At 39.5% G+C, this 26,044-nt stretch overlaps 2 protein-coding genes across 4 annotated transcripts in view; both read left to right on the top strand.

Moving 5' to 3' along the window:
* The window catches only part of nompB (intraflagellar transport protein 88-like protein nompB), a 524,325-nt gene that overhangs the window by 175,170 nt on the left and 323,111 nt on the right, over positions 1-26,044 (top strand). The window lies entirely within an intron of this gene.
* LOC137238662 (cathepsin F-like) lies at positions 22,069-23,270 on the top strand. Its single transcript, XM_067763795.1, has one exon. It carries the CDS (start codon positions 22,257-22,259, stop codon positions 23,268-23,270), a length of 1,014 nt encoding a protein of 337 aa, XP_067619896.1. The 5' UTR covers positions 22,069-22,256.

Raw genomic sequence — 26,044 nt, 5'->3', positions numbered from 1 at the left:
CCGATTGTGGGATCTGGAATGGTGGCATCACCATCCAATCCACCAGTTCACCAAAGAATGCCAACACGCTCGGTAAATGTCAAAGAGAAAAGAGTAGAGTATAAGTGGCAACCGAAGAAGAAAGTCGTATTGTGTCGTCGTGAGTGTGCGGCTATCAAAGCGAACAATAAATGAATAAAATGTAATCTAAGTGAACTATACTGTATTAAAATACATAAAATACAATTACTTTTAAATACTTTATTATCGTACATTTAAATACTTTTAATGAATTCTAATTAAACGTTCTTTTATGATAAAGAAAGAGTCGTGTTCGTTATTCCCACATATATACTATATATACCACCGATCTGTATGATTTTTTCAGACAACAATATATGCTATATACGTAAGCATTCGTTGAAATTTGATGCCTCTAGCTCTTAAAATAGGGCAGTAATTACGAAAAGTTTCTTATATGAACAATCGGTTGTGGGGGATATATACTGTATATCGGTCGTATATAAATAATTTTTTCAGGCAACAATATGTGTAATATACGAAAGTATATGGTGAAGTTTGAAGCTTCAATCTGTTAAATTGAGTAAGATATTACAAAAATCCTCTTTTTCTGAAAAATCGGTTGTATGGAGGATATATGCTACAGTGGTCCGATCCGGCCGGTTCCGACAAATGTCTAATCGGACACCCAAATACACCCGCTCACCAAGTTTTATCAAGATATCTCAAAAATTAAGGGACTAGTTTGCATACAAACAGACAGACGGACAGACGGACATGGCTAAATCAACTCAGCTCTTCAACCTGATTATTTCGGTATACTTTCTAAGCAATTGGGTGCTTCGGTAATATACATATGTATATGAAAATAAGAAAAGTTTGTCATCAGAGCAAGCAATTGCAATGATAGTTGACTAAAAATTTTCAACATATGAATACTCCGTGATCCGGCAGCACACTTCAGAAATTAACAGAAAAATATATATTATAACTGTTGAAAAGAATCAAAGAATTTATGCTATCCTAAAAAAATAAACGTAACGGAAACCAATGATGAAATTGAATTGCAATCCCTAATTGATCACAGCTTACGAAGATTGTGTCTTGCACAAGAAGAGGTATTTCTTTCTATTCCTGAGGTTAAATAACTAAATGCAATTATAAAATGGGGATGTGATGGAGCTGAGCATAGCTGTTACAAACAAAAATTTTCGGAAAAAACAAATTGGACCCTAGTATGTTTTTCATTTCACTAGTATTCCTTCAAATTTATACAATGGTTGACAAAGGAAAGGTTATAGTTTGTAGTAATCCTGCTCCATCTTCCACTAGATACTGCCGTCCGATAGAATTGATTTTACAAAAGAAACACGAGATGTCATTTCAAAGGAGGTGCAATCTGTCAAAGGCCAAATTTCCAGTGATTGATGGCAAAGTTTGCAACGCTCTGTCCGCATATACATCATTGCAAAAGTGCTATATATGTGGGGCTTCTCCAAAAGATATGAACAATATGCGAGCCATGTCAGAGCGAAATGTTGACGAAAGCATGCTTGCTTTCGAAATTTCCCCCTTACATTCTTGGATACGATGCATGGAATGTATGCCACACATCGCTTATCGAATGGAAATGAAGACCTGGTGTGTGCGGGGCGAAGAAAATAAGGAAAAGATGAAAAAGAAGAAAGAACATATCCAAAATAGAGTCAGGAAAGAAGTTGGTCTTTTGATTGATATGCCAAAATAAAGAGCCGGCAACACTGCGAGAAGATTCTTTGGAGATCCTGAAATAACATCAGGCATAACCGGCTAAACACCAATCTTTTGAAAAGGTTTCATACAATACTTTCATGCATAGGATGTGGGTTTCAAATAAATTCTGAAGCTTTTGACCACTATGTGACAGAGACAAGGGTACTATATTTATCGGAAAATGCTGATACAATATGCCAGTGAGCGTACATAAAATTCGGTTTCATGGAAAGAGTATAATCATGTCTGCTATTCTTCCTATTGGTCAACTTTCGGAAGAAGCTCAAGAGACCAGAAACAAAGATGCACGAAACTATCGTGAACTTTTCGCCACAAAAAAGTAATGAATTTGTAGTAACTTGGATTTGCTACATGGATTGCTGATATCGTCAGACCCGTTCAAAAACTGTTTGCGGGAAACTCCTAGGTCAAAGCGACGAGCATTAAGGAGTGAAGTTATTGGATTATTATCTGAACCAGAGCATGTCGACGATATTGACTCCGACTAACTTTAAACCAGTTAAAATATACCTTTTTATTTATAAGTATGTATTTCGATTCAGTTTTTACAAATATATGTATCTATGTTGTGCTTGACTTTGGAAATAAATTTTTTTAAATATTAATCAAAAGTCTCTAAGCTAAAGTGAAGAAATCTAAACAATTTTGGCACTGGAAAATGCTTTTAAATTTTAAAATATTATTATGTGAAATTTCACCTTATATGAGGGCAGGGAGAAAAAGTGGGCGGATCACGCCCATTTTTATTCACAAATCAGAATTAGGTATCTGCAACTACACTGCAAAATTTCAAATGAATTGCTCCATTGGTTTGGCTGTTATTAATTCTGGCATCTTAAAAGTGAAAAAAGTTACACTGTTCGTCGCTATCTTTTGTCAAAAATAGAACGTTAGCTGGTCGCCTACCATTCTGCCATAATATGCGTAGAAATTTCAAAACAAACCGTTGAGCGCCTCGCAGTTTTTCCCACTTACTAAATCTCATCGGATCGGGAATGATATCTGCTAACGATGAAAACGAGCGTTGCTTCATTTCCACGTGACAAATCATATCGTGCTCGTTATCCTTAGTGACATTTAGGTTTGTTTTTGGCCACAGCTCCGCAGGCAAGCTGAAAAAGTCGGGTCCAATGAACCACCTGGTCGCGTTGTGAAACTCCGGTTTAGTGAACCATTTTGTGGCTTCATCTGCGACGTTGTCTGCGGAAGAGACCCACCTCCACTCTTGAACGGAAGAGTCCTCGAGTATTTCACCGATGTGAACTGCTACGAACTGGTGAAATTCTCTCGCATCAGACCTTATCCAATATAGTACATTTTTTGAATCCGACCAAAATACGCGGCGATCCAAATGTACAGATAATTCGCGGGCCACCAATTTTGCTAAACGCAGACCTAATATGGCAGCCATTAATTCCAAACGAGGGATGGATATAGGCTTAAGCGGACCAACGCGCGTTTTTGAGGCAAATAAACTACAGGCAACTGTATTGTTTTGTATGGCGCGCGAATATACTGCAGCGGCGTAAGCATCCTTACTTTCATCTACAAAAATAAGAAGTTCAATTTTTTCTGCTGAGCTTATCCCATTATAAGAGCGTGGAATGCATATTTCCTCAATAGAATGCAAACAACCTATCCATCGCCACCACTTATCCAGTTATTCTTGCTCGCCTCACGTTATGCCAGAACTCCATATTTCTAGCATTAGTATTTTTTCTTAGATGATGACAAAACCTTAAAGACCCAATGGATCAAATATTGTCATTACGACCCTCAAAAAATTTTTTTGGTATAACGCTCGTTTCGAAGATCTCCTTTGGGAATTTCAAAAAATATCCCAGCACATCAGGCCCCGGGGACCACCACATCCCCAAAACCTTTTCATGACTCTGACCGGGTTGTCCAATGTATTTATCAGCTTCCTCACATTTGCCAATCAGCGCAATCAAAACATTTTTTGAGTTTGAAACCCAGTTTCGCATCTTAAACCCACCTTCAGAGTGGATTTGTCGTACAGCAGTAGCGAGCTCACTGATATCGCATTCTCGCTGGGTACTTTGTAGCCAATCGTCTACGAACATGTTTTCTAGAATCGCATTTACGGCTGCAGAGTTCTCTTGTTGAAAACGAAGTGCGTTTTTATTTTTTATATAATTTGCAAGAGAGAGGGCACGTTGCACCAAAGAACAGCGTTATTTACTGAAGCAGCTGCATCCCACACCAATCGTTTTTTGTTTTTATTAGGATTGCTAACAGTAAACATCCGGATATACCAGGCCTTACCCCCGGCGGAAATTTCACTTTCCTGGTGTTCATCATAAATTTGTTTAAGTCGGGATCTCGAGTCATTTTAGCTTCAAGGAATTACAAACGCCGGCGTGCCATTTGTAGAGAATCAGGTAACTTCACTTTATCATGCTTCCATAGAAGCCCGGTTTCCCATCGTTTTTCCAGGGGAAGATACTTTGGCTTAGCCGTCATTATGTACCGCGAGCGCTCATCTTCTTTTGAAACCAAAGGAGCAGATTCGCGGATACCGACAGACTCTAATGAATAGTGTGATTTTAAAAGTTCTTCCAAACGCTGGTCACCATTGCAAACACAATGGTGCAGTATTCGTTGGTATGGCTCTTTATTTGTATTGCCACGTCCATAGACAAGACCAGCCGATTTTGCATCGAGCCGCAACAAGTTCATCATCTTCGCTTTGCCGAATTTTTTGTGGAATAACAAGCTTTAAATTGTCCAAACCGATAAGCATGCGTCCTCGCTGCGAATTATATGTAGCAGTTGGTAGATTTTTTAGATGACTTCCTGTCGATTTGGTCTCGATGTCTAATGATTGTACAGGAAACTTCAGCGTAGTTGTGGTACGTACATTCTTCATATGAAATTTCTTTGCCTGAGGCATCTGGGATGATATATGCAGGGTTACAGAGAGTTTATTTCATTTTGTTTAATATCACCTGTCCATTGTAAGCACAGTTCCTCCGATGGTTCGGCAATACCTAGCTAAGTCTTGCTCCATAAGTGTAAAAGCCGAACCATCATAAATAAAGGCCCACGTGTTAATAAACTTACCATTTGCGTGAAGAGTTACACCAATATAGCGAAATATTGGAATGGAACAAAATGGGATTCTATACGGACTTAACATTACCTTCTGTAGCTGTAAGAGTAGCAGAGCGCTCATATGGTGGCGTGTTTAAAAGTGAATTATGTGCTCGCTGACAGCTATCTATACCACATTTCTGTATAGAGCTGCAATGATAAATCAAATGTTTTTTCAAACACCGTATGCACAAATTTGCATCTCTAATAAACTTCCAATGCATATCTTTTGTCATTGCAAGAAATTCTTCACATTCCGTCAACCAATGCTTTTTAACACATTTTGGGCAATTATGCTTCTCTCGCTCGCTGACAGCGATGTCGTGTAACATTATTCTTGTATGTTGCTTTTTTCGGCCGCTCTTCTTCTCTTCGCTTGTGTTGGCGCGTGACTTGACTCGCGCAATTAGCTAAATTGAAAAGCCACTCATCAAAAACCGTTATGTCAAAACGATGCCTTGTTATTCTATAACGACCCCAATCCAGTCTTAAGTCATTGGGTGATTTCATCAAAAGCTCGTTCAGGAGCATGGGATCATTTAAATAATATCCCAGCTCAATTGCCTGCATCGTCGCGCGATAATTCTGTACTGCCAGCGAAAAACTTATTAAGGTTTCCAATTTTTCCATCTTCAAATTTGGCTTCTGTCTCAACTTACACTGAAGAGATGGATGGATGATATCGGGCCGACCATACAGCATTCGTAGGGTTTCCTGGGGATCATACGCTTCCCCCGGACTGCTTCTAACGCGGCTCCTTTAAGACACTTCTGCAAACGTATCAAATTCTCTTGTTCGGTAAATCCGCATCTTTCAGTAGACTGGACAAAATTTGTTACAAATATGGGCCGATCTTCTGATTTTCTCAAAAAAATAGATAAATCTTTACTCATCACATGACGTGCAGCGATGTTGGACGTAGAAAGCGTAATGTCTGCAATCGAACTTTGTCTGTTCGGAAAATTATAAGATGTAAATTGCGCAGCGAAATTGAAAGTGCTGTCCCCTTCTAGACTGGGCGCGCAACCTGTAGTGTTAAATTCATATGGGGGCTTCGCTTGCTGCATGCTACCAAAAGGCGTAACCGTTGGCGCCGTAGAATATGTAAACGTCGAAGTATTTGGTATGCTAGTTGCACTGTGCATACTACCAGAGAAAATGCCATTAGAATGTGGCGCATTAGAATGCGGCGCTTTAAGGGAAAATATCGAAGTGTTTGACACGCTATATCCATTGGGCAAACTACCAGAAAAAATATAATTAGAATGTGGCACTGCAAGTGAAAAGATAGAAGTGTTTGGCACGCTAGCTAGGTTTTGTACACTCCTAGAGAAAACTCTGGTACCATACGGCTCACCATCAGAAAAGATGTTATTATGTGCCACAATTTGACTAGCCGATTGTGCCGGTGTACTCGTGTAGAAGTAGTATTAGTTTGTAGTCCAAGACTAGCGAATCCAGTACTAAAACTAGTACCAGAAATATTAAAGTTACAAGCACTATTGGCTCTAGGTGTTACTGTAGAAGTTGCTGCGGTAGGGTACATAGTAGCGTGTGATGCGTTTTAATTCGCCTCGCTAATTGCGATGATATAGCGCGTTAAACGTGTACGCTTTTTCTTCCCAACGACACGGTGAATTCCAGAACGGTTACGTGGAGGGGACATATCAGGGTTTAAAGCGTTACCTTTTTTATTAAAGGAAATCAGCTGTCCGGTTTTCTGGCGTGGAGTTGATACTATAACGGGTGCATGCACTGCCGTTCAATATTCAGCTGTGTGCCTCAGTTGCCGCAGCCTCACCGAAAGTGGCGAGGTGCTTGTCGAGGCATATGTGCCGGTTGTTGTCGCGGTGACGGTGGTACTACCCGAAACAGGTAATGGTGGTGTAACAGGAAAAATAAAGTTGTTTGAAGGCGCTAATGTCGCGCTAGAAGTTGCAATTCGCTCACCTGCAATAGCCATTTACCAACATGAAAGTAGCGCGTGGCCCAATTTCAAATGACGCTATGTTCGATACTTTATCAACGTGACTTTTGATAACTTCTTCCAAGTAATGGTTTCTTCGAATTTTCCGTAAGGGTGGAACCAACAAGTATTTTATAATTGTGAGTTCAAGTAAAAACAGTATTTTCAGCGATCATCTTAGCGACAGTAGGCTAAAATCTGGAATTTATTGACATTTATTCAGATTTGTACAACACGTAGGCTATCTTACACTTGTGTTCTTATCTACAAAGAATATACTTGCTCACAAAGACTTAATTGCTGTTTCATCAACGTGCAGTTAAATTATTAAATACATAAGCTTCAATTATGCAAATTCAGTGTAATTTAACAAATAATTTAACGTGCAACTCTTAAGTATCTACGTTTCGAGGGAAAATTTATAAAAGAAAGAAAATTAGTAGACTTTAGCAATATGATGAAACAGCGATGACAGCGAAAGGTAGCACAAAGAAGAGGATGATACCATTTGGCGAAGATAAGCGACGGCGCTGCGCAGCGGCGTAACACATCATCTCTAGAAGCTCCATCGGTTTGCCTGCTTTTTCGGTTCTGAAGGGGAGGGATTACATTAGCCACGCTGAGAGTGTAGGTGGACTGGGAAAATGGAATAACTTATCATCGGTATCTTCTACTGGAATATTTGCATGCCGCGAAATTTGCTCGTGGTCAAATAATATTTCATTTATCGATGTCGTTTTCGTGCAGGAATCATTGCCTTTATTTGGCATCAATAAAAGGATAAATTTCTAATTAAGATGCGTTAATTTCCGCCAGATATATATGTTCACCGAATTCGGCGACTTTAATTATACTACACGTATCAAAACTTTTGCTGTAATTCCGTGGATTACATGTAATAAACCCGATTAAAAAACACACTTTTAAAGTTAAAACTTAATTTCTTGAAGCGGGTGTCTTCTTCTCGATCTGCTGCTAGAATGCTTTGCATACCCTTTAAGTGGTCCAAAAAAATCCATTACAATGGTATATGGTGCTTTTCCCAAAACATATCTCATCTATGGGTTCATCATCGTTCACTGACTCCTCATAAAAGGTCTTATTTAACCCCATTTGACTGTAATTATGCTCATTATTTGCGCATATTTATCATGTATTTCTAAATATTTCTCTTGATAAGTTTCTTCGGCCTCAAAAGTATTGGAATAATCTTCTTTTACAATTTTCTTTTAATTGTATTGTGTTGATTTTCAATCATGTCCGCAATGTCATCTATATTTACAAAGATTATTGGACCCAATTCTTCTTCGTTTGCTTCACCATTACAATCATATATTAGTTCAATAATTTTATAAAGTTTACTTGTAACACATTTCAATTTATTTATTTATTGCAGTGAAATGCAAATGCCAAGCAAATAATTACATGTTAAAACCATTTTGTACCATACCATGTGTCTTCTCGATGCACGAGCCAATCGAACTTTTTTCGCATCACACCTCCATTCTCTCATTCTCGGCTGTTTATGACATACAGTGACAGTGTTGAGTAACAACAAATTAAAAGGTACATATGTTCAAATTAGGTGTTTATCGGTTTGATACTTTATTACTTAGATCACATCGGATGGTTGATATAAGTGTTTCTATCCTAAAATAAAAGATGGGTTTGATGGTGAATGAGAACAAAACGAATTACCTGCTGTCATCGAGCAAAGAGTCAGCGCATACGCGCCTTGGCAACCACGCTACTTTTGACAGCCATAATTTCGAAATAGTAAAAGTCTTCGTTTATTTGGGAACCAGCATCAACACTAGCAACAACATCAGCACTGAAATCCAGCGAAGAATCAATCTTGCCAATAAATGCTACTTTGGACTAGGTAGGGAATTGAAAAGTAAAGTCCTCTCTCGGCGAACGAAAATTATACTCTACAAGTCACTTATCGTACCCGTCCTGCTATATGGGTAGAAGCATGGACGATGAAAACAGCAGATGAAGCGGCTTTGGAAGTTTTCGAGAGAAAAGTTCTTCGAAAGATTTATGGACCTCTACGCGTTGGCGAGTACTAAAGAAAATTTAATGATGAGCTGTACGAGCAATACGCAGACATCAACATAGTCCAGCGAATTAAAACGCAGCGGCTGCGCTGGCTAAGCCATGTTATGCGAATGAAAGATGATGCTCCGGCCAAGAAAGTATTTCTATGGGAACCCGCCTATGGAAGCAGAGGTAGAGGGCGGTCCCCACTCCGTTGGAAGGACCAGGTGGAAAGCGATTTAAACTCCCATGGTGTGACCAATTGGCGCCGGTTTGCGGAGCGACTGGCGCGCCTTGTTGGACGGCCATAACCGTTTAGACGGTTAAGCGCTAATTAAGTAAGTAAGTAATTCTAAAATAAACCCATAGCCACAATTCTGAGAGAATGAGGGAAAAGGAAGTTAAGATAGCCGAACGCCATAACACATTGACCAAAATTTTACTAATTTTCTATTCTGCGTCATAAGGTCAACCCACCTAACAAGTTTTATCTCTTTATCCGTCTTTGGTAATGAATTACCGCACTTTTTCGGTTTTTCGAAATTTTCGATGGGCGTGGTTATAGTCCGATTTCGTTCATTTTAAATAGCGATCTGAGATGAGTGCCAAGGAAATTACAAGTTATGCAGGCCCTTATGGTCCTTGCTTTTCTTAAATAAATAACACCACACAACACTTTATTTTAATACACTTGAACACTTTATTTAAAACAACTTTAAATATTTAGCGATTAATTAGTTGACCGTGCAACTTCTCTGATTAAACTGGATTGCTCTCGAAAGGAAACGATGCCTACTTAAATACCTTTCCTAATGCCATTCTGCTGCTGCTGTTATCATATGTAAAGCAGTCGCACATTCAGATGTTGTTGCTAGCGCATGTGATGCTATGACAAGTGCAAGTTGCTAGGTAAGTCGCGCGATCAGTTTTATCGCTTCCCTTTATGCCTGCCTACGACCATCGCGTTGCTATGGTAAGCAAGTGCAAGCAGTGACATTATGCAGTGCGTTGCTGGGCTGGATATTAAACCTGCTGTTGCTATGATAGAACCACGCGCGATTACTTGTTCTACCGTTGGGTTGCATACCAAGCCCGTGCATATGATGTTGCTATGCTGTGATCGTATGCAGTGGGTTGTTATGATGTTGGCTTGCTCATGATTTTACTATGGTAGCATCACGTAGTGCTTTCGTGCGATTAGTGCGATTCATTAATATACCTCAAAATTTACTCAAGTTATCGTACGGACAGACGGACGGACGGACAGACATGGTTAAATGAATTTCTTTTTTCACCCAGATCATTTTGATATACAGAAGTCTATATATATATCGATTAGTTTATGCCGTTACGGGGTACCGTTATGCGAGCGCAGCTCAGCTGAGTAAATGGTTTTTTTTTTCATTTTGTACCTAACGAGGAAAAAAATGTACCAAATCATCCAAAAATGTACCAAAAGTCTTCGGATGTGAATTTGAACCAAACTAGAGCTATATTCTGCTTCTTCATCCAAAAACTGTTTTTAGTCAGGAAACTTTCTAACACAAATTAAAGGTAGTATAACAGGGAAATATGATTTATGAAGAAATACTTTTCCAGTAAAAATAATAAAAGAAGTTTATCGATTGAAGCGTACAAATATGTACATATATAAAAACATTTCTTTATTGAGTACCAGTAAGGAACATAAAATTAATATATAAAAAAAATAACAGCTGCATTCAATGCAAAAACATTTCATAAAATCTTTTAGGTACAAAAGATTTAGATTCAGGTATAAAAGTTGACAAATTGTCGCCTACATCTATACTACTAACTCATGATTCAATCACTACATTAACAGTTCTTCTTTTTTGAGTATATTAAATACCTCAGTTGGCAAAAATCTTTTTTCGTATCTATATTATGACAACTATTGTTAGTTGATTTCATCAAGTCTTTAGTTTTTATTAAATTCGAAACTGTGTTTGTTTGAATTCTATTTCTACGCTTAGTTTAAATTAAATTTTGTATAAAAAATATCCTTTCTTCCTTTGTGGATGAATGTGGAATCGACAATATGCCTTGAACTATTCTATAAATATTGGAAAACATTTGCGCATTTAATTTATTTTTAACTGATCTTAATTCTTCCCAAAAGCTGCATATATTTGAAGTCTTGAATTTTTTAAGGCTCTCATGCTCTGCTAAAGCTCTAAATTCAGAATTAATTTTTCCAATTTTATCAAATGCAGATTTCGGAAACAAGTCCATAACTAAAGGCACAATACTATTTGTTTCACTGCTTAAAATACTTTTTGGTGAAAGCTTTGCAGCCCACAACAAAGTTCTATCATTCAAATTTACTTTCTTTAATAAAGTACTATAAAATTGTTTAGCACAGCTCTTAAATAAGTGTACGTCATCTTTTTCGAAAAGGTTGTTTGATAGAATAATGTCCACATTAACACCACAGTAAACTTCATCTGGGGTTAAGTGATTTTCGTCTGAATCAATATTTAACATCCAAATAGCCCTGGAATCTAAATAAGATTATTTTATAAAATTTTTAACTTGGCAATATGTAAATGTATGTGAATATCTTCAGACTGCATTTCTATATTCACATTATTTATTTCATTTAAAATATAAGAAACAAATTTAAAATATACTTTATAAATAGGACTTTAAAAAATTTCAGATATAAAATTAATATTTTGATTACTCCTTTTATTTTCAAATAAATTTCTATCTATTACTGCCTGTCTAGAAAGCCACCTTGTGGGGGCGTAATTTAGTATAACATGCATTTCTGTACCGAAATGTTCTTGAAAACTCTGAAAGTCTGCCCTTCTAAGGGGGCTTATACAAAAATGATAGTTTACGTCTTTTAAAAATGTATCAATTTTGTGGGGAAATACATCACAAACGGCCGTTGAAGCAAAATTTGAAATGTGACAAACACACCCATTAACATGCAGATTTGGAGCAACTTGCTTGCACACCGCTTTTTGCTCCCATCATAACCGAGGAATTGTCGGCAGTGAAACCAATAATTTTTATACTCAGTTGAGCAGAGCTCAGAGAGTATATTAAGTTTGATTGGATAACGGTTGGTTGTACATATATAAAGGAATCGAGATAGATATAGACTTCCATATATCAAAATAATCAGGATCGAAAAAAAATTTGATTGAGCCATGTCCGTCCGTCCGTCCGTTAACACGATAACTTGAGTAAATTTTGAGGTATCTTGATGAAGTTTGGTATGTAGGTTTCTGAGCACTTATCTCAGATCGCTATTTAAAATGAACGATATCGGACTATAACCACGCCCACTTTTTCGATATCGAAAATTTCGAAAAACCGAAAAAGTGCGATAATTCATTACAAAAGACAGATAAAGCGACGAAACTTGGTAGATGAGTTGAACTTATGACGCAAAATAGAAAATTAGTAAAATTTTGGACAACGGGCGTGGCACCGCCCACTTTTAAAAGAAGGTAATTTAAAACTTTTGCAAGCTGTAATTTGGCAGTCGTTGAAGATATCATGATACTATATGTACGCTTAATAAAAATTAGCAAAATCGGAGAAGGACCACGCCCACTTTTAAAAAAAAATTTTTTTTAAGTAAAATTTTAACAAAAAATTTAATATCTTTACAGTATATAAGTAAATTATGTCAACATTCAACTCCAGTAATGATATTGTTTAGGCCACAGGCCTAAATATATCTCCCCCCCCCTCGTAACATAACTTTCTTTGTTTTATTTTCTTCGTTACTACCACCCGCATATTCTTGTGATATACACACAGGCATGTGTGAGTGGTGGTACGTATGTATCTTAGACGTTTACCGCTGTGAGCCCGTGGTACGGCAACTTTGTTGCCGGGAAACCCGACGAAGTGGCTGTGTCGTGGGTTCATCGGCTCATGTGGAAAAGAGTCTCGTCCTCTTCTAATCCAGCAGCCAGCAAAGGAACACGTAATCGCCCGTTCACGTAAGTTCAACTTTTCAAAATTATAATCACATATATATCATTTTCCACAACATTTGTTAAACCTTTTCTTAACACTTGTTGTATTTATATAAATAAAAGCACTTTGTGAATTATTTTTATTAATACGAAATCCTTTTGGTGTTTTTATTTTCTTCCTTTTTTTCGCCTTAACCTAATCTTTAACAAATACGTGGGTGCGCGCCGTTGCCACCACGCATTTGTTCATGGTCCTTCGAGCCGGTAAGAAGAGCCAATTAACTATAGCTACAGTCCACTCCACTCCCTAGGCAATTAATAGGAAGCAGATCCACCAAACACACATTTACAATCGTGATAATAATCTTCAGCAATTGGCACACACAAACAGATTTGAGCGACATCCAACCTCCAAACAACATCAACAACACCAACAATCCACAAAAAGTCAATCTACTAATCCGGATCAGCAATTTATTGAAAGGTACGTGGTTTAAAAATATTCCGTGCTAGGTAGGGTTTTCTTTAATTTCACATTTAATAAAATTTCACAAATAAAAATAACAAATTACAGAGTGATTATATCAAACAGTGCAAGTGATTTTTTTTTCCGTGAAGTGAGAAGTTTAACTTTGTGCAAAAATAGAAAAAGGCGCTTAACGCAGTTATTTACAGTTTGTGCAACACGCCTTGTGACTATCCGGAACAATCCCCCACCAGCGGTAAGATTTTCCGGACACAGCTCGAGGTAGCACAACGCTGCTCTAAAAGGTTAACATAACCTCAAAGATTTGCGTCACTTTTCTATTTTCACCTCTGCAGGATTTATCTGAAAAAATTCATTTAATCCACTGCCCAAACATTCGATTTGTTAAGGTTACTTATTCAGAAACCTGTAAATTTATTTAGGCGCACATTTAATTAAATACAATTTTCTTCCACATAAAAATCACTTGCACTTATTTACACGGGCATTACTGCAATTTATTTTGTTGTTTCAGTGCAAAGTGCACTTATTTTTGAAACTACACACATATTGTTGTTGTTGTTTGGGTGGCCAATAGCCTCATTCCTTGCACAATTATTTGAAATATTGAAAAATTATTATTCTCATTTGCGGCAATACACAAATCAGTTTTTACTGATCTAATTTTGTGATACAAAAGTTCACTGTCCTTGGTTAAATTACCAAAAAGTCCATAACGAACGTTCATACATTTCTTTATTTTTCACTAACACCACTTTCTTCACTAGCCATTACTTATTGGCTTACACAAGTCATTGTCACATCTGCATTAGAGCATTCTTTGAATAATTACGTGGGTGCGCGCCGTTGCCACCACGAAAATTGCACATTCTTTAAATTAATTCCTAGCTTTTTCGCAAGCTTCGGGGCCACTTCCTCGAGAGATCTCTCTCAAACACAGTCCTTCGTTTCAGTTCATTTTCACTCAATACTCTCTGCAAAGGCAATTAATCAATTAATATTTCAATAAATTTTCATATAATGGATACCTATACACGCCAAGCAGATGCAGTGACGGAGTATGAAAATGACTTCAACGACATGTCACCTTCACAACACAGTAAACACTCCCTAATATACCAAAGGGATGAGTTAAAACTCTGTGGGAAGCTACGAAGGTGACATACGAAAAGCTCTTAGGTTCATCAGAGCTTGATTCAAAGGACTTATCGGCTATCAAGAAGAAGCATAAGATGTGCTATTTCAGCTTCCTAAAGTGTCAGGCAGCAATAGCTGAGCTTTTGGAAAATTTTGAAAAGAAAGATAAGAAAGTAGATGTCTCAGATAATATGGAATATCATGTGCGCCTGCCAGCATGTGATACGGATATTTTCAAAGGTGACTATATTTCATGGCCGTCCTTTAGGGACATGTTCACTGCCATATATATTAATAATAGTAAACTCCATGCAGTGCAAAAACTATACTATTTGAGGCAAAAAACTCAAGGGGAGGCCAAAGAGATAGTGGAACGGTGTTCCTTAACAACAGACGGTTTCGATACAGCGTGGAAAAATTTATGTGACCGATACGAAAACAAACGTATCTTGGTCAATGCCCAATTAAAAATTCTTTTCAGTTTAAAAGCAGTTGAGAGCGAATGCGGTAGCTCCATTAAAAAACTGCAACGTGAAATAAACAATTGTATCTCAGCGCTTCAATGTCACAAGATTGACATATCAAACTGGGATGCAATTCTAACATATTTGTGCTCCACAAAACTGCCAGAAACCACACTGGCTCTATGGGAACCAACCATAGAAAATTAAACAGAAATTTCAAAATGGGCAGATATGGATAAATTCTTATCCAGCAGATTCCAAACGTTGGAAACTGTGGTAGATATAAGAAGGGATACGGTTTCAAAACCCTCTAAGCAACATGCTTCTCGTTCCTTGGCAGATACATCGTCGAAACGATTAGGGTCCTACCAGGCAAGTTCAACAACAGCCAAACCTACGTGTAAGATGTGCAAAAGTCCTGCACATCGAATTTCAAAGTGTGAAAAGTTCTTACGTTTAACACCCAATAAACGGTTTGAACAAATTAAGAGCAGCCGTGGGTGTATAAACTGCCTTTCTGCTGGCCATTCGGTGACAAGGTGCACCAGCCAAATGAACTGTGCCACATGTCATTTAAGACATCATACGCTGCTTCATATTTCGAATCAGCCAAAACCAACAAATACTTCCGACACTATCGGAGCATCTACCTCACGGGAAGCTCAAATACGACGCAATGCTGAAAGAGAAAACGCTCCGATTAATAATGTGAACTCATGTTTCGCAAACACAAATAAAGGGGTATTACTAGGGACAGCTCAGGTCAAGATTCATTTTAATGGTGTTGACTATTCGGCGAGAGCCCTATTAGACTCGGGATCTGAATGTTCATTCATTACCGAGAAACTAAAGCGCAGAATTAATCTGCCATCCAAACACCTGCTTGCCCAAGTTTCGGACATCAATAATACAATGTCTGCACAAGTAAAAGAAGCGTGCAACATACAACTGCGGTCACCAACCGACCCATTAATCGAGATCAATACGATCATGCTGGTTTTACCACAACTGACAGGGAATCTTCCAACTTGCCGAATAAATGCAATGACTAGGCAAGCATTCCCTGACTTAGTACTGGCTGACAAACGATTCTTTGTCAATGAGCCAGTCGATCTAATTCTGGGCGGAGACATATACCCCCAAATTATGTTAGGCGGCATTAGGAAAGATGTGCTAAACACATTAATAGCACAGGAAACGGTGTTCGGCTGGATTCTGACAGGCCGGACAGATGCGGTTGATACAAATAAGACCCTAGTTTCATATTTCAATGAGGTCACTTTAGATAAACAATTGGCGGCCTTTTGGGAGACAGAGGAAATTCCAAAGAAGAGGAGTATCAATAAAGATGATACTTACTGCGAAAAGCTATAAAATCCACAACAGTTCGGAACAACGATGGCAAATACGTAGTCTCCTTGCCCTTTAGGAAAGAATTTAGCCTAGGCCCCTCATTAAGAAGTGCGTGTTCTCAATTCTATCGCAACGAGACACGACTTGCGAAAAACCCAGTCCTTCAAACGGAATACAATAGAGTTGTATCCGAATATGAAACCTTAGGGCACATGAAACAAATAGGCAATATTTCGCCAGACTCAAATGACTGTTACTTCCTACCTCACCATGCTGTTATAAAGGAGGGAAGTACAACGACAAAAGTCAGAGTCGTATTTAATGCATCTTGTCCTACCACTAATGGCAAAAGTCTTAACGATGCCTTATATCCAGGTCCGATTCTTCAATCCGACCTGACAATTCTTATACTACGTTGGCGGCTGTTCAAATACGTATTTAACAGCGACATAGAGAAAATGTATCGCCAAATATGGGTCAATGAAGACCAAACAAAATATCAGCGAATCATATTTCGCAAATGCCCCAAAAACCCAATTAACATTTATGAATTGAAAACGGTAACCTTTGGGGTTAATTGTGCTCCGTATCTTGCGATTCGAACGCTGCACCAACTAGCTGATGACGTGGAGACATCGCATCCAATGGCAGCAGATATACTGCGAAATTGCATGTACGTTGATGACGTACTCGCCGGTGGACACAGCATCGAAATTGCAATCAAGGCAAGGGACGAAATATCATTGGCATTGCAATCGGCAGGTTTCCCGTTGCGAAAATGGACGTCCAACTGCAAGAAAATCCTACAGGGTATACCGAAGCAACACCTATTAAGGGAGGATTTTCTTGAGTTTGAAGACACCAGCATGGTAAAAGCACTCGGTATCAGGTGGAACGCCCATTTCGACTACCTTTACTTCACAGCGAAACCCTTTGACAATAACCACGCCGTAACAAAAAGGTCAATACTTTCTGCGATCGCAAAACTTTTCGACCCTCTTGGCTGGCTGGCACCAGTCGTAATTGTAGCCAAAATAATAATGCAAAATATTTGGTTGGAAGGGACAGGCTGGGATGAAGATGTGTCTGAAACTACTCTACATCGGTGGCAATCATTCATGACGGACTACGAAAAGATCAACGATATACGCATACCGCGATGGGTTCACTACACATTGAAGGACAATGTCGAAATACATGGATTCAGCGATGCCTCGGAAAAAGCATATGCCGCCACTGTTTTCCTGAGGGTACAAACAAAGGATCAAGTCTTTACCAACCTGTTGATGGCCAAAACGAGAGTAGCCCCGGTCAAAACCATATCATTGCCACGACTGGAACTCTGCGGCGCAGTCCTACTTGCAGAAATTATAGAGTCGGCCATAGAAAATATGCAACTTTCAAACATTAAAGTAACCCTTTGGACAGATTCGACTATAGTACTGGCATGGATCCGAAAACCACCATGTTCGTGGTCAACGTTCGTGGCACATCGAATAACTAAAATCATCGATAAAGTAGGAGACAAAGTATGGCGGCACGTAGACTCCGCGTCAAATCCTGCAGATTTGGCGAGCAGAGGCCTCTACGCTTCGGACCTAATCAACAATTCTTTGTGGTGGCAGGGACCTTCTTGGTTAAAAGAAGACAACGAAAATTGGCCAACACAAGAAGAAGATTACAATACGAATATGGAGGAAAAGAGGGTGAAAGTTCATACAACTTCGGTCAAAAATAACTTTGATATTCTAGATAGGTTTTCCGATTTACCAAGGGCCTTGCGGGTTATATCCTATATTCTTCGGTTTTTCCAGAATACGCACCCAAAAACTAAATCCTCCTTCAAAAGGGATTCTCATTCGATCGCTCCTGACGAAATAGAAAAAACAACGCGAAGATTGATAACAATATGCCAGAGGCAACATTATCAAGAAGAGTACGCAAACTTGAAGTCAGGAAACCTAATAAATGGGAAGAGTGAGATTTTACCCCTGAACCCATATATAGATGAAGAAGGCATCATTCGAACTGGGGGGCGGACTGGGGCATCGAAAGACATGTCCCATAATGAAAGTCATCCCATTATTCTTCCTTATACTTGCAGGTTATCCAGACTTATAGTCCAATCCTCTCATGAGACCACCCTGCATGGAGGGAACCAGCTGATGCTACGTCATATCCGCACTCAGTACTGGATCCCACGCGTTAAAGTCATGATAAGGTCGGTTATCCACAACTGTAAAGTCTGCACTATTTACAGGAAGCGGACGCAAACGCAACTTATGGGGATCCTTCCGAAAGAGCGCACCACCTTTACTAGGGCCTTCACTAACACTGGGGTAGATTTCGCAGGACCATTCGATATAAAATCCTACCGAGGGAGGGGATGTCGAATTTCGAAAGGATACGTTTGCCTGTTTGTCTGCTTTTCGACGAAAGCCATCCATCTAGAAGCGACAAACGATCTTAGTATCCAGACGAGGCTGTCCGAAAAACGTTTACTCCGACAATGGTACTAACTTTGTCGGAGCTTCTCGATCTTTACGATCCGAGTTTAAAGCATTTCTGCGTGAAGCAAGGGACGGAACGTTGACTAAATATAGCCATCACATTATAGAATGGCATTTTATACCGCCAAGCGCTCCTCACATGGGAGGTTTGTGGGAAGCGGGGGTAAAAAGTTTTAAGACCCACTTTAAAAAGATCGCGTCCGATCATAAATATACTCTCGAAGAGTTTACAACCCTCTTATGTCGAATTGAGGCCTGCCTCAACTCGAGACCTCTAAGTCCCTCATCCAACGACCCTTCCGACCTGGAGCCGCTTACTCCAGGCCATTTTCTCGTAGGTGGGCATCTTTTAGCTCCACCTGAACTCGACTGTAGTGAAAACCCTGCCTCCATTGTAAACCGATGGCAAAAGATGAAAGCCCTTCATCAGACCTTTTGCAAAAGATGGAAATCGGAATATCTCACCGAGATCCAGAAAAGGTATAAATGGAAACATCCACAATCCAACTTAAAACCCGGGGACCTAGTCGTCATCAAGGAGGATAACCTACAACCGAACGAGTGGAAAATGGGGAGAGTCGTCAACACACATCCAGGTTCCGATAACCGTGTACGTGTTGTTGACGTCAATACAATTAAGGGACAAATTAGCAGACCAATCGCGAAACTGGTACTACTTCCGCCCAACGACAATCAAAATGAACTTTAATAGTCCACATTCCTCCATCCCAAATAACCCCGCTCTCGTTCCCCGGAACGAGGCCAACATACCCTAACGCAGATTCATTATCTGCCACAGAATCCGAAATTAAATTAGCAGTTAAATCATCAAAGAAATTTATTCTATCGTCACCAGAATAATCAGCGACTCAAAAAAAAAATATTCAAATATAAATAAAGTGGAAAACTAAGAAAATGAGAGAATAAACCGCCCAATATTCCACTTCCTCAAACCCTAGAAATTCCACTGCGAATTCTCCTAACAATATCCACCTTCTGTTTTCCTATCATATCCCACTTTAAGAATGGACTGGGAAGGTAAATTTCAATATATATGAGATTCCTCGTTAAAATCTGAAAACTCAAAGGGGTTGCATAAAATTCCAGATAAATAGCTCGAAACTATCGAATTTCTCACGGGAATGATTACAAATAAATTAACATGTCCTCTTGTCAAAGAAACATTAGCTTAAATAACGAACATTCGTCAACAGCCCCAAAAAGTATTACTTTTTTTTTCACAACATTTTACCCCAGACAGCATTCTTTGAAAATTGTAATCAAAACAAAAACGGACCATGGTGTATGATTACAAACAATCAAAAGCTGCCAGAGCGAACTGTCATCGAACGTGTCGTTAACTCGGACACACTCATACCATCAGAGACGAATCAAAAACTTATTACTTTTGCAATTGAATATCTATACACAAGTCTTTACAGATCTGGCAGACGAGTTACCTGATCTATTAGTGGATGTGCCTAATTTGTGGGCGTATGTCTTTGAATTTATTGGTCCTACTACCACCCTCCAGTGAGGGTGAGTGAGACTTATAACTCCCACCAGTTATAACAAACCCCCTTAAATAAAATTAACCCCGCTCTCGTTCACCCCGAACGAGACCAACGGAATCCTAATGCAGATCCGATATCTGCCACAGAACATAAAGGCCCTCGGCCTATTATATTTCAAATTGTCAACCCGAATTCACTTGCTCCCCCGAGCGAGGACACCAGAGCCCTAACGCAGACCCACGTCTACCACAGATTGCATATGCATTCGGCCAAGGCATGTGGACAACAGAACCCAACAACTAAGTGCAACTGATGCACTGTCGCGACATCCATATACATACAAATATTCACGTATATTTGAAACACAGTTCCTCTAATGGTCACCTCACACAGCCCTACACATTAAGCGTATGAGAGGAGGTACCCATTGTTTCACAAAAAATAGCTACTCTTTTTAAGGGTCATTCAGTCTCAGAACAGGCTTGAACTTTTACAGAACTTTAGTCGCATCTGCAAGGAATTCCCTAAGCAAGAGTTCTAGAAATTGGATTTTAAAGGGTTAAAAAAAAAAAAAAAAAAAAAAAGGAATTCTTAAAGCAATTTCCAAGAAGGACAACTCATTTAAAGATTTTAATTTGCAATTTTGGCTGCATTTATTTTAAAAATAATAAAAGTTTGGTAAATGTCTACTAAAATCAAATTCACTATGACTACATAGTGTCTACATATCTTTTCCAAAGTAGGTACACTTGAATGTACTAAAATTCGTATTTTTAAGAGTGCCTCTCACCAATTTAAGTATAAAAAATATATCAGTAGGCATATTCTATTGACTAATAATTCTTAATTAAGAAAAAATCTATCATAACAATAATAATGATAAAAAATTATTGTTAGGCCTTGAGCTCGATTCGAACCCGCGATCTTGAAAATTGTTTTTATTCGCTATGCTTCGCAACTTATCTGATTAAAATTTATCCTCTCTACTCACCAATTGAATATAGTGCCCCTCAGGTCCACACTGAACTTTCTGTTTTTCAAGTTTATCAGTATAACTCCTTTGAACATTACTATAGTATTAGCATTGTTACATATTAAATAGTTGTGCACAGCAATGTGCATTTTTCGATATAACATGCATTTTAAATTGCCTGAGGTAATAATTCAAAACATACAACTGTACACAACTGTCGAAGTGGTATGATACAAATATGTTTAACTTAAAGCTTATTAAAACCTTCACTAAAAAACGGCGCTTAGGCGAACGATTGTTTCATGTTTCTTCCCTAGTCCACTATCACTACATCTCTGTTTGCAACCAAATCCTTGCAGATATTTCTGTTTATAGAAAAAAAATAAATAAAACGGCTTAATGAAAATCGATAGATTAGATGTTCATGCTGAAGATGAAGAAAATGTAGATAAGTATTTCGAAGAGTCATCTCTGTCAATGTTCAATAAAAACAATCAACTAAACGCTGTTAGTACAGAAAGGAAAACACATTCAAGCCGCACCATATCAGCTGGCCCACTGCAAAGCATAAAAGGGGGCCAAGTAGCTAACAATAACAGTGGCGGTGGAAGTGAGAGTTTGAGTAGTGGCATCGCAACAGCTGGTGGAGCAGTGCAATGATTTTATTCCGATCCTACATCGCAAAACCATCGAAGGGGTTGGAATTAGAAACGCCTTTACGGCAAACAGAAAGCACAATAGATACAGAAGAATATACCGCTAAAGATTCTGCCTGGTTTGCTTTTGTGTGTTGTACCAATTTGTGTTGAAATTGTGAAGTAAAAAATTAAAACGTAACCAATTGAAAACCGAAAATTAAGTGAAACTTGTTGCTGAAGAACTAAAACAAATTCATTTTTTAGTCGAAGTTGCGCTTAGGCAATTGCTCCTATTGCCCTTTGGCAACTACCAACACAGAAACCAAAAATGCGTCTCGCAGTCGGTGCCGCGGTAGCAGGTTTTGTGCTGTCGCTCCTGGCTGGGCATTTAGCTGCTGAGGAATCCAGCGCTGTGGAAACGGAGATTCATACCCGTTCTAAGCGTAGTAACGATCACCTACCTGGTGGTATAAGCAAACTTGAAAGTAAAGATGCCGAAGAACGTCTGCAAGCTTCACTCGATAAATTAGCGGCTGGTGAGGGTCCAAATTACAGAATTTCGCAAATTTACTCAGCCACTACGCAAGTCGTTTCGGGCAGTTTAACTAAAATTGATGCTGAGCTCATTGATGAGACTGATGCTAAGGAACGTTGGAACATCAAAATCTGGTCACAGCCATGGCTGCCTAATGGCATTGAAGTCACTTTCAAGTGTCCCACTAAGGAATTGGTAAAACGTCGTCATAGTCGTTCGGTAGAGCAGTTGGAAAAGAAGACACACAAGAAACGCAATCATCATAGCTTGGACAAAAGTGAACATTTATTTAGTAAATTCCAAATAAAATATAATCGTCAATATCACACTGTATTGGAACATCAAATGCGTTTGAGAATTTTCAAACAAAATTGGCAAACCATAAAAGAGTTGAATTGTAATGAGATGGGTAGCGCCAAATATGGCATAACCGAATTTGCTGATCTTACTAGCACCGAATATAAACAATGCACCGGTTTATTGCCACGTCCACAGGGTGCAGTAAGCAAAAATATGCCTGCCGTCATTCCTACTGTAGCGCTGCCAAAGGAATTTGATTGGCGTGAGAAAGGTGTAATCTCAAAGGTGAAAAATCAAGGCGTTTGCGGTTCGTGTTGGGCTTTCAGTGTTACAGGCAACGTAGAGGGTTTGCATGCGGTAAAGACTGGTAAATTGGAGGAATATTCTGAGCAGGAATTGCTTGATTGTGATACCACTGATTCTGCAACCACTACTGGACCAACTAGTGATACACTCTTCGCCTCATACCCAAATCATAACGTTGTACATGTTGTTCACAATCTTTAGCGCCACGCAAAATATAAGGCGTATGAAAAGCGACTAATACTATGGAATATACTAACAATTAAACTTACCACAAAAATAGAAGCGTACATACGCATTTACATATATGTATACTATCGGTTGATTCATCAATTCAAGTCGAATAATTAATTCTGTATTCGCCACCTTTTCGACTTCACTTCGCAACACAATTTTTCCATGCTAGGCCACCACAGAATATACTTATGATCACATAGACGATAAAGCTCTACTACTATATAAACGCACAACTTCTTCCAGAACATTTGTCGTGCCAAATTGCATGAAACCATACGGAATGCACCGGAATTATTGCTTAGGTTTTCAGTTTTATTTACGAGTAATTCCAATCGTTCACCCCGACCTCGGAGACTGTGTTGTTTGTAATGCACCTAAGATGATACGACTCTCACATATATAATGCATCAAGTCTTCACTATGTGAATAGGTCAACTTGTGATTCAAAGTGACTTACACATTCGGCATATTTAGCCAACACTGTGTTAGCTCACGATGCTACACTTTGCAGGATAGGTATTTTGTGATGATCCTTCAAAGCGTAGTTTAAACGATGGTAAATGAAAACTCGTTGTCTCGCGACTGAAATTTTAAGTTCAGAATATTACATTTTACTTCATTTTTGGAAATTAAAATGCAACTGCAAATCTTTGCGGACAACCATATCAAATGTGTTGTTTTTGTTAAACGAATTTCATATTAAGTTACCTGGAAAAGAAGAGAAAATTTGATTAATAAAAAGATTACAAACACGAGCTTCCATACTCACCACCGCGTGTAAAATCAATGACATTTTTTTTCCATTCAGGAAATGAAAAAGTGTAGCAAATGTCAAATTTCTACACTTCATTTCTGACTGTGAATGCATGGCAATGCCGACATTAGGCCTCATGTGCGCTACACGGGCTACACGCCACACATGTCGCGCATTACATATCTCGATCAATCATTCATTTGGTCGAGATTTAAAATACTTAATTCCACGAATCTCAACATTATCGACCATACACGTCGAAAATAATGTTGAATGGTGGAAGTGCAACGCTGTAATACCTTTTCAGTCAGGTTTCTAACCGTTCCGTGTGGTGGCAGGCCACTTGTTGTGAAAACAAAGTTCACCACAAATCAAAATAAATCTTTAGGACTACTTCGGCGACAGCTACCGACATAAAATAAATTATAAAATCCCTACAAAATTTGTTCACAAAACCCAATCACGCCCATGCAAGTGTGACTAGGAATATAACCTATGACCTGGTAAAATGACTAGTCAAATGACGTGGAGTGACGAGAGCGTTTTTGCAGGGATGTACTAGAGGCGCTAAAGCACCAGCCACATCGTATGGATGCGTGCCAAATCCGTTTTTTCTTCGTATTTACTTATGGCCCTTAATTTTTATTTCAATAAAATGTTTTTTTTTCTTGCAAAAATATATGAGAGATAATATTTTTTTTTGGCTTACGCCACCCAAACAACATTCCGCCAACCTCAATTTAGGTATGATCAATGATATCAATATTCTTTCAGATCATGACCCGCTACCAAACTTTACTGGCCAAGTCAGAGGGAGGCGCAACGCGTTTCGACGTCGCTTGCCAGCTCTGCGGCAGGGACCATAGTCTACGAATCTGTCCCGAATATCGGAAAAAATCTCCAGAAGAGAGGTTGCGGGCAGTGCTTTTATATAAGTACTGTCCGAACTGTCTGTCACCCTTCCACCGGGTAAACAAGTGTAGCAGCAAGTATCGCTGCAAGAGGTGCCAAGAGAGGCACCACACCACGCTTCATTTAGATGAGCGTCGGCCGGTATGCGACGAGACAGCCACAAATGGCGACGACAACACGTCCGACGACGCGTTGTCAATCAACCTATCGGGAATCGCTAAATCCTGGGCTCAGCAGGTGGAGGAGGAAGAAATGGAGGAGGAGAGAGCAAAGGAGGAGGAAGAAATAAGTAAAACGTGACAACAAGACCGTCAACGGTCAACCATGGGATGCGCAGTTTCCGGCCGCTGTTACAGCATGAAAGAAGCGCGGCGAAAGCAAACAAACGTCGAAACGAACGAAACAACTGGCGGCACGGCGACATTAGACTCCAAGGAGGCCCGACCAAGTCAGCCAAACGCGGCAGACAGCAGCGGCGAGATAAATCGACGCCATACCATTCTGACGCCCAAAATATGCAAGCACTATCGCGTGGTACACCGGAAGGCTTCCGAACCGGCCGGCTGCTCCCAGCCACTCCAGCGCCCATCATGCGGTCTTTCGTGCCCATTGCGCCGACGGCCATCGTACGCGTCGAATCGCGTGGGCACCTACACTTGGTACGTGCGATCATTGATCCTGCGCCGCCAGCACCATCGTCGATGCAGAGCTGGTACGCGATTTGCAGTTAGAGCGCCAAGGACCAGGGCAATCTACCCTTATTCTGCGCGGCAAGTTCGGGTCAACGACTCGTGTCACTACCCAAGCCGCCGTGGTCAACGGCCACTATCGGTTGAGTCCGCCATCCAATGTGGATGCAAAGGTTGCCGTTCCATTTGAATTTATGCGGCTTGCAGATCCGCAGTTCTACCGCTCATCGCCAGTTCGTCTTACACTCGGCGCTGATCTATACGCCGAACTGATGGTGAGCGGAACGCCAGCAACAACAGTTGGCGGTCTCCTGACCCAACCGACCGTATTCGGGCTGGTAGTCTCAGGAGCCTGCCAAAAATAGGAGCGTTTCATTAGAACTAAG

The sequence above is a fragment of the Eurosta solidaginis genome, chromosome 1 (genome assembly GCF_040869045.1).
Source record: "Eurosta solidaginis isolate ZX-2024a chromosome 1, ASM4086904v1, whole genome shotgun sequence".
Lineage (NCBI taxonomy): Eukaryota > Metazoa > Arthropoda > Insecta > Diptera > Tephritidae > Eurosta > Eurosta solidaginis.
The sequence above is the reverse complement of the archived record's forward strand: the minus strand, read 5'-3'. Positions and strand labels throughout refer to the sequence as shown.